Source organism: Lampetra fluviatilis, chromosome 24, assembly GCF_964198595.1.
Source record: "Lampetra fluviatilis chromosome 24, kcLamFluv1.1, whole genome shotgun sequence".
In the NCBI taxonomy this organism is placed as follows: Eukaryota; Metazoa; Chordata; class Hyperoartia; order Petromyzontiformes; family Petromyzontidae; genus Lampetra; species Lampetra fluviatilis.
In genome coordinates this window covers 4,997,663-5,014,199 of record NC_136298.1, presented here as the reverse complement: position 1 = coordinate 5,014,199, position 16,537 = coordinate 4,997,663, and the positions used below count along the sequence as shown (strand labels likewise).

The following is a 16,537-nucleotide window of genomic DNA, read 5'->3' as shown; positions in this document are numbered from 1 at the left end:
CCCCCGCCACCCGGGCCGTGTGGGGGACCCCCCCGGTGTGTAACGACGTTAGCGGCGTGCAGTGGCACCGGACGTGCGCGTCGCGACTTTGGACGAGCGGCTGGGCACCGAGCCGCGTGGGTTACCAGGGCAGAGCCCGGGTGCTCGCACAGACTCTCGCTCTAAATATGGTTTGAGGTTTTGGCAAAACGTCGGGGACGCTTGTGGTGCGGCGCTTTTAAAACTTTCTCGAGACAGCTCACGCTGCTGTCTTTGTGTAGACCACAGTGGCTGAGCCCCCGATATTAAAAAGAGGAAGGAAAAAAGACCCCAAGTAATTGAATTCAGTAATGATGACGATAATAATAGTGGTGGGTCGGGCGGTGGTGGCGGTGGTAATGCTAATGCAAAAAGTACCACTTTGCGTTAAGCGTTGTTATGATTGTGTGTTTGCGTTGCATGTGTTTTCTGTTGCGGGTAGTGTGCGTTCTTTCTTTAAATAAAAAAAAAACTCTCTGATGGGCTTAAGTCGAAGTGTTTTTTTATTTCTTTACTTGGTTAAAAAGTGTTTTTTTTTACTAATTCCTATTATTATTGTAATTCGGACAATTTGCGAAATGACTCTATGCTCGCATTTTTTACACGGCAACCCTTTTCTCTCGTTTCGGTCGTTCTCTTCTCCGCGTGAGCGCAAAGCGCAACTCGCGAATTCAGAGCCAACGCCCTTCACCTGCAACGTTGCGAAGGCTTAATAAAGTAACAGGAGCTCTTGAAGAAAGGAAAAAACACAAAGGTGGCTGAGGAGGGGCCAGGTGACGGGCCAAATACCAAAAATAAAAGACACTCACGAGGGGTATCCGATTCTACGGGCAGAGTCGTCGCACTTTTTACATTTCACGCACTGTATGGACACGTTTGGATTCGGATTGAAGGGCTACATCGGGGATTTATTTTCATTCCGCAAATGTATTGACTGCGCAAATACCAGCCCCTCCTGTTTTCACGCTCCGCAAGTCATCTTTCCATTTTTTTTACTTCTTGAACGGCGCCCGCCCGCCCGCCCGCTCGCCCCTCTCTCTCTCTCGGCGATGACCGCTTCGCTCCCCAAAGCCCCTTCGCCGCTCGGCACTTAAATAATAAATTTGCGCTCGGGCGAAAAACGTTTCGCCTAACGTGAAGTAACAACGCGATACCGCCCCGGGATTTCACCGGTGCTGTGAATGGGCGGCATTCATACGGCACAGCTGTGCATAAAGTACACGTAATTAATTCACTTTCATTATGAAGACCGTTGTGAATTTTGGTTGGGGGGGTGGGGGGTTTTTTCCTCCCCCTACATATTTTTTTTCGTCACGCTTCTCGATGTAACACTCGCGCAAACTTTAGCCGACGCGAGCGGCTTTTGCGTCGTGTGCGAACGCAGCGCTGACGCTATACGTGCGACGGCGCTCAGCGACGATCTTCCCCCGGCGTCTCTGCGCGCGTTGTACAGCAGCGGCCACTTGATTCAAGCCGCGCACGCAAGCGGCGACATTCGTAAAATTTTACTCTCAGCGACAAAATAAAATAAATAGATGCTTGTTAAGCGTCCCACCTCCCACTAAAATACGCCGAACCAGAAGGGAGACTTCACTCCTGACCGCAGGCTACGCGAGTAAACGCAGCATAGCTGCCTCTTTGTCAATCTCACGAGGCGACCGACCGATCGCCCTTCTGACTGACTTTTTGGCGAAATTATTATTTTGCTGACTTGGCTGGCGTTGCTGATTCGACGGACTAAAGAGATAACTGACTCGGGTCGACTGGCAAACCGGCTGTGACGATCTTTGCACGCGAAATTAGTTTTCATTCGCGCATTTCACCAAACCGACGCCCCACCTCCGATCGGCACGGTCGGCTACGCACGGTGCGAAAGAAGTCGACTGGAGGCTTTACGCGCCTTTAGAGACGGACGGCACGAGGGGTTGTCGGCCTGCCGGAGCTTCCGCACACGCCGTCTCTGCGAGCAAAAATAAATACTTTCGGGAGCTCTCTCTCTCTCCCCGGGGTGGAGTGGCAAAACCGCCGTGCACCGCACGAAAGCCGCGGCGGCCTCGTGGTTAGCCGTGGCGGCCTCGTGGTTAGCCGTGAGTCATCGAGGGCTGACTTCGCCGAGGAATCCTTGGCCGGGGCTTACGTAAGCTTGCGACTCGACCACCCGCTCGATTGGCGGAGAGCCGCTTGCAAGCGCGGTCGGAGCCTCGGGGCGCGGTAGTGCTGGTGCACGCCACACCGCTCCCCGAGGTAGCCGGCGTTTGGACAGCCCCGGCCGCCACCATTATTCCTAAAGCCATGTTTTTTTGTGCTGCTCATTGGCATTGGCCATGATCCGCTGCTGGATGATGGCCACCCCCCACAGCCATTGCCGTCGACGCTGGGGGGATTGTTTGTTCCAGCTCAGTTTTTTTGCCTTTTTAAAGTTTTGTTTAATCTTGTTTGTTTTGCACGTTGTCGATGCTGGCATTGGTTTTGAATATTGTATTTGGTCTGCGGATACAACTCCACGACCGAGTGCTTGCTTGGACCCCCTCTGCTCTGGCATCTCGAGATGCAATGCATGGGGGAGGTGCGGTATAAATAATAATCAACGATGATGAATTAATAATAAAAACTATTCTCATGATGATTATTAGTCTTGCTTTATTTAGTTTTTTTTTGTTGCAATATAAACATCACTATGCGTGGTGCAGCCAAAACGAAGTCTTTACTGAGAATAACAACACACAAATCAGACAAACAAGAAATTAAATTTGCCGACGAAAATGTACTTAAAACATTTTCGCGCCACCTGAACAAATAAAATGTGCGTTGCGACTCGTTGGCTGCTCGTTTCGTGTAGGCCAAGCATTGACTCGTTAGCGCTTTGCAGCGTTAACGGGCGTGAGTTGTATTCGTGGGCGCGCGTACTAGCGCGTTAATTCATCGCCATCCCTACCCACTCTCGCCATCCACGCCACATTAAAATCTTATCAAATTAATAAATCGGAGGCATTCCTTTGGCACACAGCAGAGGGATTGATTCAGGCAGTTGTAGAAAGGGCTGCACCACACCTCCATCTGCACCTTTCTATACAGGAAGTCATTAATCGAACCGGTACTTTTGGATTATTATTTTTTCCTCAGTGATTTTTTTTTTCTTTTCTAAACCCAGTGCCTCTGCGAAAAAATAATCTGCACCTGTGCTCCCGGCGCATGTGTGCGTCTTTGTGCGTGCTCGCGTGTGCGCACACACACGTGTGTCCACGTGCGTTCAGAGAAACCTAAAAGTAGCCGCTTGTTCGTCGCGAGCACACTGACTTTATTGAGTCCCGCTAAATGCTCATATTTTCCGCCGAGAGCTGGGGGCGGCTGCTTACTCAGAAAAAAAATCCTGTTTACACTGTATATTTTAGCAAGGCGTAACAGCCCCGTATGAAAAAAAACCCCTTGGCCTACAGCCTTCTTACTTTACAACTTTTTTTTTTCGTTTTCTTTATTTTTCTTTCAACGCATGAGATTAACATTCACAATTTTGACCCGGGTCAGGGTCTGAAACTACACTTCCACTCTCCAGGGTCGAAGATTAGGGCCCAGGCCAAATATTTGACTTACAGGATATTTGTGTATTTGTTGAACGTATGTTTGACTGAAATTTACGAGACAAATACAAAAAAATGTCTCAAAGTATTAAATTAACACTTTTCTGTGCTCATCCCAATTGACAATTGTTGGTCAGTCATGGAATATCCATATTATTGTGGCAAGAACCAGTCTCACAAAACCACACACACGCGCACACAAATTTTAGCAAAATACATATGTAATTATACAAACATTCAAAATCTTAATTAAATCGAACTACAAAAAAACATGTTTGTTCGATTGTCACTCAACAACGTTGCTTCCAGTGGCAGAGTGGGTGGGAAAGTGCTGCCCTCTACTGCCTTAATGACGTGTCCCTTGAAGGCATCTGGCAGGTAGCTCTGTAATATCCACTTCCTTGAACCGCTTTCTAACATGAAGGCTCGCACTGTTCTGCGAGATTCCAACGGATTTTCTGCCTCGTAGGCATTCCACAAACCTCATCAGATTTATCGTCGCTTGAGCAACGTGTCGAATTGTTTCAAAAGCAAAATAACAAAGTGCGTGGTTTGTGTTCTAAATGCAGGGTGTCTAATCTGCGTGTGTTTATCTCCCCTTGTTCCCCCCTCTGTGCGTGCGTGCGTGTCTGTCTTTCCCCGTCATCTATCGGCAGAAGGAGGCCAGACGGGCAGTCCGAGCCACGAGAACATGTCTGCCAGCGAAGCGGAGATCAAATCGGAAAACGGTAAAAGAGCACGCGCGAGATGAGCTTGTGATGGTGACGGTGGTGGTGTTTGTGATGGTGACGGTGGTGGTGTTTGTGATGGTGACGGTGGTGGTGTTTGTGATGGTGACGGTGGTGGTGCTTGTGATGGTGACGGTGGTGGTGCTTGTGATGGTGACGGTGGTGGTGCTTGTGATGGTGGTGGTGCTTGTGATGGTGACGGTGCTTGTGATGGTGATGGTGCTTGTGATGGTGGTGGTGTTTGTGATGGTGGTGGTGGTGGTGCTTGTGATGGTGACGGTGGTGGTGCTTGTGATGGTGACGGTGGTGGTGCTTGTGATGGTGACGGTGTTTGTGATGGTGGTGGTGTTTGTGATGGTGACGGTGGTGGTGCTTGTGATGGTGACGGTGGTGGTGCTTGTGATGGTGGTGGTGCTTGTGATGGTGACGGTGCTTGTGATGGTGATGGTGCTTGTGATGGTGGTGGTGTTTGTGATGGTGGTGGTGGTGGTGCTTGTGATGGTGACGGTGGTGGTGCTTGTGATGGTGACGGTGGTGGTGCTTGTGATGGTGACGGTGTTTGTGATGGTGGTGGTGCTTGTGATGGTGACGGTGGTGGTGTTTGTGATGGTGATGGTACTTGTGATGGTGACGGTGGTGGTGCTTGTGATGATGGTGGTGGTGCTTGTGATGGTGACGCTGGTGGTGTTTGTGATGATGGTGGTGGTGTTTGTGATGGTGACGGTGGTGGGTGGTGTAGGTGGGGGACCATAGTGCAACGCTTAGCACGCTACGCTACAAACCCGGCGACCCAAGTTCGACTCTCGCTCACGGCCATCAACACCATTGACGATTATTTGAATCGCTCCTGGGCCTTCTGTAGGTCGACTTGGCCTCAAATCCTGGTACGATGTGTAAACATCGCCACTGGGGAGACAAAGGCGGCCAGGCGTGGTGCTGGCCACCGACCCCCTCATGTGCCGTGCCGGCCTTCATAGGTGCTCACTAACAGCACTTGCCCCAACAGTCTGTTAAGGCTTTATGGGGGATCTTTGTCTTTGTGGTGTCGTTGCTGGTTAGTGGATTGTGGTGGAGGTCGCCATGGTGGAGGCTGTGGTGATGACTGTGGTGGTGGTAGTGGCTGGTGGTGTGTGGTGGATATGGCAAATGGTGATAACTGATCATGATGGTGGAAGTGTTGCAAATGGTGATGATGGTGGCGGTGATCATGGTGGTGTGAAATTAGATGTGGCGGTAGCGGTTGTTGTTCTAGTGGAGGTGATAGTGGTGCTGCTGGTGGTGGTTGTGGCGGTGGGTGGTTGGGAAGGTGGTGGTCGTGGGTGAGTGGTCATGATGATGGTGGTATCTGTGGCGGTAGTGGTGGTGGTCACGACCGTGGTGGTAAGGGAAGACGGTGATTGCAGTTGTGGTTGTTGTGGCGGTCGTGATGATGATGACGGTGGTGGCGGCGGCGGTTGTTGTTGTTTTTGTGGTTGGTGAACCAAAATCCCTCGCTCAAAAAATCCCAACGCTCATTTAGAGCCCCGTGTAAACGCGGAGTGTTTCGCGCCCATTACTCTGCGCAATCGTTTGCCGTTGGTAGCGTGTATTATTAATTAGCATTCCTCTAAAACTCTGGAGGTCATGACCGACGATAGCTGTGTACAGCAAAAAAAAACCTTCGTTTTTTTTATTCCAGCGCCCATTACATAAGAACGACATAACGTTCATGGCCAAGTCTGGCTCCGAGCACCCACCCCTCCCCCCCCCACCCCTCCCCGAACTCGCTCTCTGGCTTTTTTTTTGCAAACGCCGCTTTTTTATTTTTTGGAGTCGGCACGTGGCCTCTACGCGAGTCGTCACCCGCGCGAGACGTCGCACCCGTTGGGCGAAGGCCGCCACCTCCACAGCGCAAACTACCGGCGCATCGTGGGCACCGGGTGGGAATGGGGCTGGCGGTACGCCCCACGGAACATGGAAATTTGAACCCCCGTGACTGCGTTCCAGAAGGAATCAAGGATTCGCCTCTTTTTTTACTCATTAATAGACCCCGCACAGAGACCCACAGACACGCACAAAGACCCACGGACATGCAGAGAGACCCACAGACACGCAGAGAGACCCACAGACACACACAGAGACCCACGGACATGCCGAGGGACCCACAGACACACACAGAGACTCACGGACACACACAGAGGCCTACAGACACAAATGAAATAACCCTATCTACCCTGACTTTTGGGCAACCCAGTATATCACGGTTGCTGTACACAGACTCAAAGGTCCAAATTTCCCAGCAGGCCAGCAACAAACAGCACTCGTGAAGTAGTAACCGATAGAGATTGAATATGTTTCTTGAATTGAGCAAGGTTATGCTCAGAACTTGGGAAAAGTGGCAATAAGAGGGAATTCCAAAGTGGGAGCAGTACGAAGGGAAGAAGCGAAATGAGAAGAGTTTTGACCTGCAGTGTGGTTGTTGAACACAGCCTGGTGGATAAGACGAAACAGTCGGGGGCACCACGGTGGCGAGATGTTAACTACCTCGCTTGGTATACAGGGAGGTTATGGGTTTTACCCTGACCCTGACGCATTACAGATTGTTCCCGGGACAGCTGTTTTTAAGGAATGAGGGCGACGTTCCTGGGAAAGACCAGGACAACTCCTCAGCGTTAGCGCTGACGTCGGGAACGGCTCCACGTGCGGCGTTGCCGATTTGTTAATATCCGGTGGCTGTGGAATTCACATTCACAGCCGGCCCAAGGTGTCTGGACACTGACGAAAAACAATTTTTCTTTTTTACTTTTCTTATTTTACCCGGCAAGGCTCGCGGAGCTATGTAGCTCTTTTTCAGAAGTGGCCTGGCCACAAATGACAGCTCAACGAAGTTGGCTTATCGCGTGGAAATTTACAGCAGCCAAATACTCTAAACACGCGTTTACAAATGTGGAGGGAAAAAAACCTTGCAACCACGGGGAGAGAGACACGCAAACTCCAAATATGCAGCAGGCGTCAGGGTCGGGATGGAATCCACGACCTCCTGCGTACCAAGCGAGGCGGTTAACATCTCCTAGCCACCGTGATGATGATGAGAGAGAGACACGCAAACTCCAGATATGCAGCAGGCGTCAGGGTCGGGATGGAATCCACGACCTCCTGCGTACCAGGCGAGGCGGTTAACATCTCCTAGCCACCGTGGCACCCACTCCGGTTGCCACGGAATCCACATCCCGGTACAAATGCGGCACCAGCCGACGCAGCTGCTAGGGCCCACGCTCAGCGTTGACAACCCCACCGGCCACTCCACCCCTAATCGCCCGCCGCAGCGACGCGTTGCCGAACGGGGCCACGCCGCCGGCGAGGCACGGCCGCGTGCTCGCGAGCGAGTCATTGATTGAGGCCTGTGTCTTCGCCTGTCACCTGCAGGACACCTCAGCTTCCAGGATATCTTCGTAACCTCCGGAGTCTTCAGCGTCACAGAGCTGGTGCGGGTGTCGAGAAGTGAGTACGACGGCCGCATCCTTTTCCCGATTCGTCCGTCCGTCCGTAGTTTTGTTGGTGGAACGGCGAGTCTCAACTCGGCGCCTCTCATAGCTTGTGTGCGCGAGCAAGTCCGCGTTCAGTTTTCTGTACTTCTTTTCGTTCGTGCACGTATTTAATCGTCGTCATCATCAGCCGTGGTCTATCCACTGTTGGGTACATGCATCGTCATGACGTGGTGATGCCACAACCTCATCTCACTGTCGCACGCGAACGACTGTGATCCTGCGGGGGCCGGCATTCCCGTCACCACTCTCATGTCCGTCGCCTGCATCGTTCCCGACCGCCGACTCGGCCCGCCAACAAGTCACCACGCGACGCCACCGATTTAGCATTTGTGTCCGCGACGCACGCTTGTTTATTAATTCGAATCCTTTATTGAATGCCAGGTTAGGGCACTTAGATAACAACAACAACAGTAAAACATCGCTCGCTTGCCAGGGAGGCATTTGGAGGGGGGGAGAGACAGAAAAAAAACCCGATGTGAATCCAAGAACAAATGCAACTGGCTATGAAATGCGTGCAACATTTTAAAAATGTACGAGTAAAACCGGGCTTTGGTTGTAATCTCTGAACATAATTAACTTGCATAAGCCAGGCCGGGACATCTGCTGTCTCACATAAGGCTTGGGTGGTGCTCTATAAATGATTTGGTAATGTTGCTGCTGCTGCTGTGTGTTGGCAGTGGTGCACAAGCACAATTAACAACAACACGCTCGACGCATTCATCGGTAACACTTGTGTGTTGGGCCTGCAACGGAAAACATATATATATAAACCCGTGAACGTTTTGGACAATGGCTCTTCTTCATAGCTGATGAATAGAGAGGCCAGAGAAATAGAGTGGGTGATCAGGAGTGGGACCCTGCACTGAACACCGTGAGGCGTGATGGGAATTACATTGCAGTTATTTAAATCGGCATATGAATAGTTACGCTATTTAATAGCTGTTGAGTACCAGACACACCCCTTCGGTCGTGAAAGCTATCACCAAATAAACTTAATTTATGATGAAATGTTGAAAGTAAAATTGCGAAATGTTGCTGGCACAATGCATCGTCAATGTCCTCGCATCCGATCCTTTCGCGTCCACCGCCTGTTCCCCAGTCCCCAGCGAGGTCGGATGATTGTACTCTCCGTTGTGTATAAATCCTGGAATCCTCTCCCTGACCCGGATTTGAACTCGAGCCCTCTGGGCCGCACTGACCGCGAGGCGAGCGCTCTCACGATGTTTGCTCCGACAGCGCCGATCGCGAGCGGAACCGGTCCCAATTTCCCCGTGGAAATGGAGAGCCAGTCCTACTACAGCATGAGCCCCGGCGCCGCCATGAGGAGGTCTCTGCCCAGCACTTCTTCTGCCGGGTGAGTGGACCACCCCGTCATCCTCATCCTCCTCCTGCTCCACCTCATCCGCCACCCGCTCCCCTCCTCGCCCGACCTCCCTCCCCCTCATTATCATCTCCTTCCTCTCTTCATCCCTATTCCTCCTTCTTGCCCTTCTCCCCAACTGCTGCTTCCACCTTCTCCTCACTGCTCCCTCCCCCCTCCCACTCCACCATCTCCTGCTCCTCCTCCATCATCTTCAGCTTCCTCGCCCTCCATCCGCTACTCCTCCCACCTCCTTTAACCCCCCCCCCCCCCTTCGCCGACCCCCCCCATCCATTCAGCGTCACCTCGTGGCAACAAGGTTGAGGCTGCCTGAGCGCCGACCCGTGTGATGCGTCTGTCGTGTGTTCTGCCCAAGGCCCTTGCCCCCCCCACCCCCCCTCCAGTTTTACATGCGGAAAGAACGGGGGCGCCCGACATTGTTTGTGGCGACATTGTTTGGCCGTACGTCAGAGGTCGCAAACGGGTTTTGATTCCTTACCCGTACCCGGTCGCACCAGGGTCGCAAACGGGTACCCGTACCCGGCCGTACCCATACCCTACCCGTACCCGGCCAGGTACGGGTAGGGTACGGGTATCGGGTACCCGATTGCGACCTTTGGGATGAAGCCATGTTGCAGGCGCGGGTGGGTTGATTCTAGGAACTTGAATTGTGAGAAGAGTCAAGGCGTTGGGAAATGAGTGACAAACGGTGACTCACCAGTGACTCACGGCCTACCCGTACCCGGCCGCACCAGGGTCGCAAACGGCTACCCGTACCCGGCCGGGTACGGGTAGCCAGGTATCGGGTAGGGTACGGGTATCGGGTACCCGATTGCGACCTCTGCCGTACGTCTTTTTGAAGGGGGGGGGGGGGGGGGCAGCCCCCTCCAGCAGCCCCCCTCCAGCCCCGCTAACGTTACGGGGGCCGGTTGTAGGGCTGCCGTAGAAATTTGGTCGGCGGGTAGATTTGGTCCACTGGCTGAATTGAGTCCGTCCGTGCCCTGCTCCCACGTGTTTTTGTATTGCTTGTTGTTGTTGTGACGTTCTGACCCCGTGCCCCCTACTGGACGTCTGTGAAATAGAGCTTCATAGCTCATCGGATTCCGCCAGCATGAATACAATATTCTGATTCTGGCAGCATGAATACAATATTCTGATTCTGGATTGCATCTATCTGTGCAGGGTTTTGAGTGCCATTCGCTCTCTGGGTGCTCAGCTTTTCTCCCACGTCAAATCTAAACACTCATTCGTCAAATTGGCCAAAGCAACCTTAATGCAGGACCCTCCTGAGAAAGGAGTCTTGAGACCCGGCGAGGCTTTCAATTTGGAAAATGATTGGCATGAGGTTTGAGGTGGCTACAAAACCTCCGCCTTGGAGGCTTTCAGTCTCAAGTGAGGCGTGCATGTGGATTAATGAAGTGGCATGTGAAGGCAGTGACTTGATCAGTATCACCATCGCTCTCTCCATCAGGCGTGCGCATATAGTCCGTGTATCTTGCCAGGAGAACTGTTAGTTCAAGCAAGCAAGATGAGACACTGTACGTGTGTATGTTGAACTTCTTTCGCACCGTACGTATCCAACCGTGCTAATCGGAGGTGCGGAGGAAGGACAACAAACGAAACACAAAAAAGCCGTTCGAAATAAATTAGTTTTCAATGTAGATTTAGTAGCGCATACCTCCTGTGGCTTCCGTAATATCGGAAAGAAAGAGCGTTCCAGGCTGCCGCAGAAGCGCGCACCTGAAAGCGATGCGGTGACCGTCATTGTTTGATGGCTAGCCTAAAGCCGCTGCTGCTACGAGGATGACCCGACACTGAATTTCGAAGTCGGTCCAGAGTTTGCTCGTAATAAACCATTGCTGCTGCTTTTGCAAACAAAATAATAAGGAAAAAAATGCTCCCAAAAGGCCGTGCGGCGGATGGGATGTGCTAACAAAAATCTAAGCATGTTTACTTACTTATTTGTTATGTGCAGACAGAGAGAGAGAGAGAGATATGGGCAGGAGGAGGAGGAGGGAGCTCCCAGGCAGGGTGCCTCATCGACGCGCATCATCTCTCCGTCCAGTCGTCCATTAGTCCACCTGCACGCCATAATCGCCCGAGACCTGGGTGGGGTGGGGGGGGGCGGCGGTGGCGGCGGCGGCGGTGGTGGTGGGGAAGAGAAAAAAACCAAAGTGCCACTGTGTTCTGTCCAATTCTCTCTTCTGCCCAATTCTGTCCCCTGCACTACTCGGTTGACCAAGTTCAAGGCACAAGCCTTGTTACACGTGGGACACAACGATGTACGTTCCAGATGCGTGCGTAATATATCTTCCACACTGACAGAACAGAGCATTTTTTTCGCCGAAGCTCATGGTCGCCTACGAAATGTCGTTCTCTTTCTGTGTTTTATGCTGATTTTTGCATCGTTATTGATTTTTGCATCGTTATTGATTTGCTATTATTATTCCCGACTTAAAGCTTTCGTGACTGCAGGGATTCATATTCTTTGGGGCTTTCGGTAAAGTCACGTAGATAGGTTAAAAGAAAATAACAAAAAACTACGACGTTTCGATCGCAACACAAGCGGTCGTCATCAGGAAAAGGGGGTTAGCCTCTAAAGGCAAACTGTTTATAAAGGTTTAAAATGGGCGTAGCCCAAGTGTGTCAGCAGCATGGGCGGGGCAGTTAATGTAGGTGGTGGGCAGCGACCGCGACGGTGGTGGGTTTTCCACCCAAATCTTATTATTCCGTTTGATAATTTTGCTGTCGGAGCTAGGGATGAACACTGTCCTTGCCAAATTCTCAATTCGTCGCCGTTGGATGGGGACAACGGCTGTAGCACCGGGCTCAGTTGGGATATCTGGATGGGAAGTGTCCCAATAGATGAAGGCCGATAGACCCTCGGAGGTGATCAGAGCTGCAATTGGCATCGGGGGAACAGCACTCGTTCTACAAGCAATTGAGGTGGGAGTGGGGGGGGGTGCAGTGGGCAGCTGATAAGGCAACAGATGAGCGGGGCATTGAAGAAGCGACGTGAAACTGGAACGTCTTGAGATGCTGTCGAGTGGAGGCAATGAAACAGACACGTGGAGGTGCCAGAGCGGGATCGGGAGGAGAGGAGCCTTAAGTGGAACGGTTCGGAGAAAGGGGCGAACGCTCTGGCCTGGGGATATCGTCAGCGGGGGCAGGGGGGGGGCGCGGGAGGGTGAAGCCGCTCTCACCGAAGCTCTTGATAAGGAAGGAGAAAGAGTAGACGAACAAGCGGGCCCCGCGACGTTCCGTCGCGACACGGGATTCGCCGGCGTAGAACGCGAGCGCCGCTCCACGGCTAGACGCGGCCTCCTTGAGGAGGATGCGAGGCCGGCCGCGGGCCCTCGCGACGACGGCGTGGCTCGCGGTCGCAAGCGGTGACGCGACGCTCCTCCCGGACGCGTGCGCGCGCAGGAGCAAGAGACACAAGTCGAGCACGTCCCTGGACGAGGACAGCCCCGAGGAAGGCTTCTACAACCGGTCGCCTGCGAGCAGCAGCCAGTCGAGCGGCTGGCACAACGACGTGGAGTCTGGTGAGTGGTTGCGTGCTCGCGTGCGTGCATGGGCGTGCGTGGGGAAGTGTGTGTCATGGAGCGGTTGGCGCGCCGCGCTACGAACCTGGCGACCCGGGTTTCATTCCCGCTCACGGCCAACACCAGCGACGATTATCTGAACGAGTCCTGGGCCTCCCCTAAGTCGAATCGGCATCAAATTAGTACTTGGTGCCGTGTGTGTAAACATCGCCACAAGGGAGACAAAGGCGGCCGGGCGTGGTGCTGGCCTTAGTAGGTTCTCGCTAGCAGCACTTGCCCATGGTCTGTTCAAGGCTGTACGGGGAGATCTTTCCGTTTGTCAAAGGTGCCTGTGCTCGCATCAGTTTATCATTGCGGTTCTAAGTGTTGCTGACCAAATCGTCGTTTTGCAATTTTGAGTCAAGCGCTCCAACTGCGGTGCCACCTGGCCAGCTTGCTCCCTCCACACAGTCGGTGTGCTCGTAGCTGCACATTCAGCGGTTTTCCACTCCCGGGTGCTAACGCGCGCTCCAGGTGGACGCATTGACAATTGGGCCACAGTGGCAGCGTGTGGCGGCGGTGGTGGCTCTCTATGTGAGTCTGGTGGATCTCTGTGTGAGTCTATGGGTCTATGTGTGAGTGTATGGGTTTATGTGTTAGCCTATGGGTATCTGTGTGAGTCTATAGATCTCTGTGTGAAGCTCTGGGTCTCTGTGTGAGTCTATATGTATCTGTGTGAGTCTATGCGTCTCTGTGAGCCTGTGGGTCTTGCTGTGAGTCTATGGGTCTCTGTGAGAGTTTAAGGGTCTCCGCGTGAGTCTATGGGACTCTGTGAGAGTTTAAGGGTCTCCGCGTGAGTCTATGGGTCTCTGTGAGAGTTTAAGGGTCTCTGCGTGAATCTATGGGTCTCTGTGAGAGTTTAAGGGTCTCTGCGTGAGTCTATGGGTCTCTGTGAGAGTTTAAGGGTCTCCGCGTGAGTCTATGGGTCTCTGTGAGAGTTTAAGGGTCTCCGCGTGAGTCTATGGGTCTCTGTGAGAGTTTAAGGGTCTCTGCGTGAGTCTATGGGTCTCTGTGAGAGTTTAAGGGTCTCCGCGTGAGTCTATGGGTCTCTGTGAGAGTTTAAGGGTCTCCGCGTGAGTCTATGGGTCTCTGTGAGAGTTTAAGGGTCTCTGCGTGAGTCTATGGGTCTCTGTGAGAGTTTAAGGGTCTCTGCGTGAGTCTATGGGTCTCTGTGAGAGTTTAAGGGTCTCCGCGTGAGTCTATGGGTCTCTGTGAGAGTTTAAGGGTCTCTGCGTGAGTCTATGGGTCTCTGTGAGAGTTTAAGGGTCTCTGCGTGAGTCTATGGGTCTCTGTGAGAGTTTAAGGGTCTCTGCGTGAGTCTATGGGTCTCTGTGAGAGTTTAAGGGTCTCTGCGTGAGTCTATGGGTCTCTGTGAGTCTACGAGTCGTTGCGTCTCTATGCGAGAAAGTGCTGTTGGATGAATCCACCTTTCACGTGAGACTGGAAAACCCGAGGCAGACTCTGTTGCCTCCTCCACCTGGAGCTATGAACCGCCACTGGTGTGCAAGATAATCCAAATCCAGCATTGGACGGGTTCCAGAAACTAAATATTAACTATCCCTGCATGACTTCCTCACCAAAATCCATTATAAAAGGCAATGAATTTTCAATGGGCTGTTGCCAGGATAAAGATTCCTCCTTTTAGTTGCATAGACTGTTAATAAGAGTGTTTGTCAGCGAGCACCTATGAAGGCCTGCACAGACGCACACAAAACGATCAAGGTTAACCAAAGACAATCACAGCATCGCGCGCCTTCACATGCGCTCCTGCGGCCGTCTGGAATGTTCTTCCGATATTAGGAAGCCGCTGGAGCTCTGGAGCTCATTCACTTTTAAATCATCGAGATTGAAAACTCATTTCTTTAGAACTGCTCTTTGTGTTTAGCTCGTTGTCCTTGCCCCGCACCTCTGATTAGCGCGGTTGGCTACGTACGGTGGTGAAGAAGTTCAGCGTACACACGTAGACACAAAGGGGGGGTGGCGGTGTTTCCAATCGCTCGTCTGGCCCCGTCTGTCTCTCTAAACGCCGATGTTTTCACAGCATCAGGTTCTCTCATTCATGGCTAAGCCAACTTAGAGGAGGCCCAGGACAGGTTCTATTTGGCAACCAGTGTTAGCCATGGTTGGGAATAGGACTTGGGTCACCAGGTTCAAAGCAAAGTGGCGTAACCGCTGTGCCACCGCTCCCTCCTCCCAACAACAACAACCGCCGTTTGCCACTAAGTAGCAGCGACGTCCCCACGGAACTCGTACCAGGATAGGTGCACCTTGAAGGGGGCGGGGGTCTTTAGCAAACGCACGCACACCCCAAGCTCAGTACCACCAGGACACACCAGGGGTGCGTTACGCACGTACACATCTTGCATATGTCCATCCACACTCATGCGCGCACGTGCAAATATGTGTAGACAAAGATCCTCAGGCAGAGGAGGCGTCCTCAGGCAGTAGAAGATGCCCCCAGCGTGGGTCGCAAAGGAGAAAGGAGCAGCGCTCGCCGCGGCTATGCAGAAAGAGCAGCTTTTAAGATCATCTGTCGCTCATTGAGCCGTGAAAACCTCGACATCAACACGATGATGATGATGATCATCATGATGCTGTTGACGAAGACAATGATAATAATTATGCTGATATTTATGATAATGCCGATATCACTGATACACCTACTGCTGACGACGATGATGGTGACGATGATGGTGGTGACGATGATGGTGACGATGATGGTGACGATGATGGTGGTGATGGTGATGATGATGGTGATGATGATGGTGATGATGATGATGGTGACGATGATGGTGATGGTGATGATGATGGTGATGATGATGGTGATTATGATGGTGACGATGATGATGACGGTGATGATGGTGATGTTCTTGTGCATGTGGCACCTGGACAGGCGGCTCCCACCCTGCGTCCTCAGCGCTTCACTTCCCGAGTTCGCCCATCATTCAGAACCCGCCGTACCCGTTCTCGGCGCACGCCCACACGGCGATCCGCTACCACCCGCCGCACCCACCGCCCCACGACCCCCTCAAGGACTTCGTGCAGCTCGTGTGCCCCGAGGGGCAGCAGGGCAGCCACGTGGGCTTCCTCAACGTGAGTACCGACAATCTCGCCCGCTCATCGACACGATCCACCGATCGCTCGCTCACCCGCTCACTCACTTGCTCGATCGCTCGCCTGCTTGTCGACCGATCGCACGCTCGCACACTCCCTCGATCACTCGCCCGCTTGCCCGCTCGCACACTCGCTCGCTCACCCAACTCACCCGCTCGCTCAATCGCTCGCCCGCTCTCAACCGTTTGCTCGTGCTCACTTGCTCACGTTCATAGAACAGGGCACTAACCAACCAATGTTCATAGGTATATGTGCATATGAAAGTGAGCACCCGGTGCGGTGTGTAAACATCACCACTAGTGAGACAAAGGCGACTGGGCGTGGTGCTTGCCACTAACCCCATAGCATAGTGTGCCGTGTGGCCTTCATAGGTGTTAGTCGCCAACAGCACTTGCCCCAACAGTCTGTTAAAGTTATACGGAGAATCTTAGTATCTTATATATCACGCGTGTATATGTATATCCAACGAACAACACAGATCACGCCGATTGGCTTGACAGACTGTTGGGGCAAATGCTGCTAGCGAGCCATCGACTACGAAGCCGGCACGGCACACGAGGTGGTGGGTTGCCAACAATAGGCCCGGCCGTCTTTGTCTCCCGAGTGGCGATGTTTACACACCGCACTC

The 16,537-nt window shown here is 52.6% G+C and overlaps 1 protein-coding gene across 11 annotated transcripts in view; it reads left to right on the top strand.

Moving 5' to 3' along the window:
• The window catches only part of LOC144941091 (nuclear factor 1 A-type-like), a 384,067-nt gene that overhangs the window by 314,499 nt on the left and 53,031 nt on the right, over positions 1-16,537 (top strand). For 6 of the 11 annotated variants that reach the window (XM_078867567.1, XM_078867566.1, XM_078867560.1 and 3 more), the window contains 6 exons: positions 4,253-4,324; positions 7,730-7,804; positions 9,088-9,205; positions 11,455-11,508; positions 12,638-12,756; positions 15,689-15,888. In XM_078867567.1, the coding sequence (XP_078723693.1) occupies positions 4,253-4,324; positions 7,730-7,804; positions 9,088-9,205; positions 11,455-11,508; positions 12,638-12,756; positions 15,689-15,888 (638 nt within the window). The remainder of the gene's footprint in view (positions 1-4,252; positions 4,325-7,729; positions 7,805-9,087; positions 9,206-11,454; positions 11,509-12,637; positions 12,757-15,688; positions 15,889-16,537) is intronic. The other 5 variants (XM_078867556.1, XM_078867559.1, XM_078867557.1 and 2 more) reach the window with 5 other exon arrangements.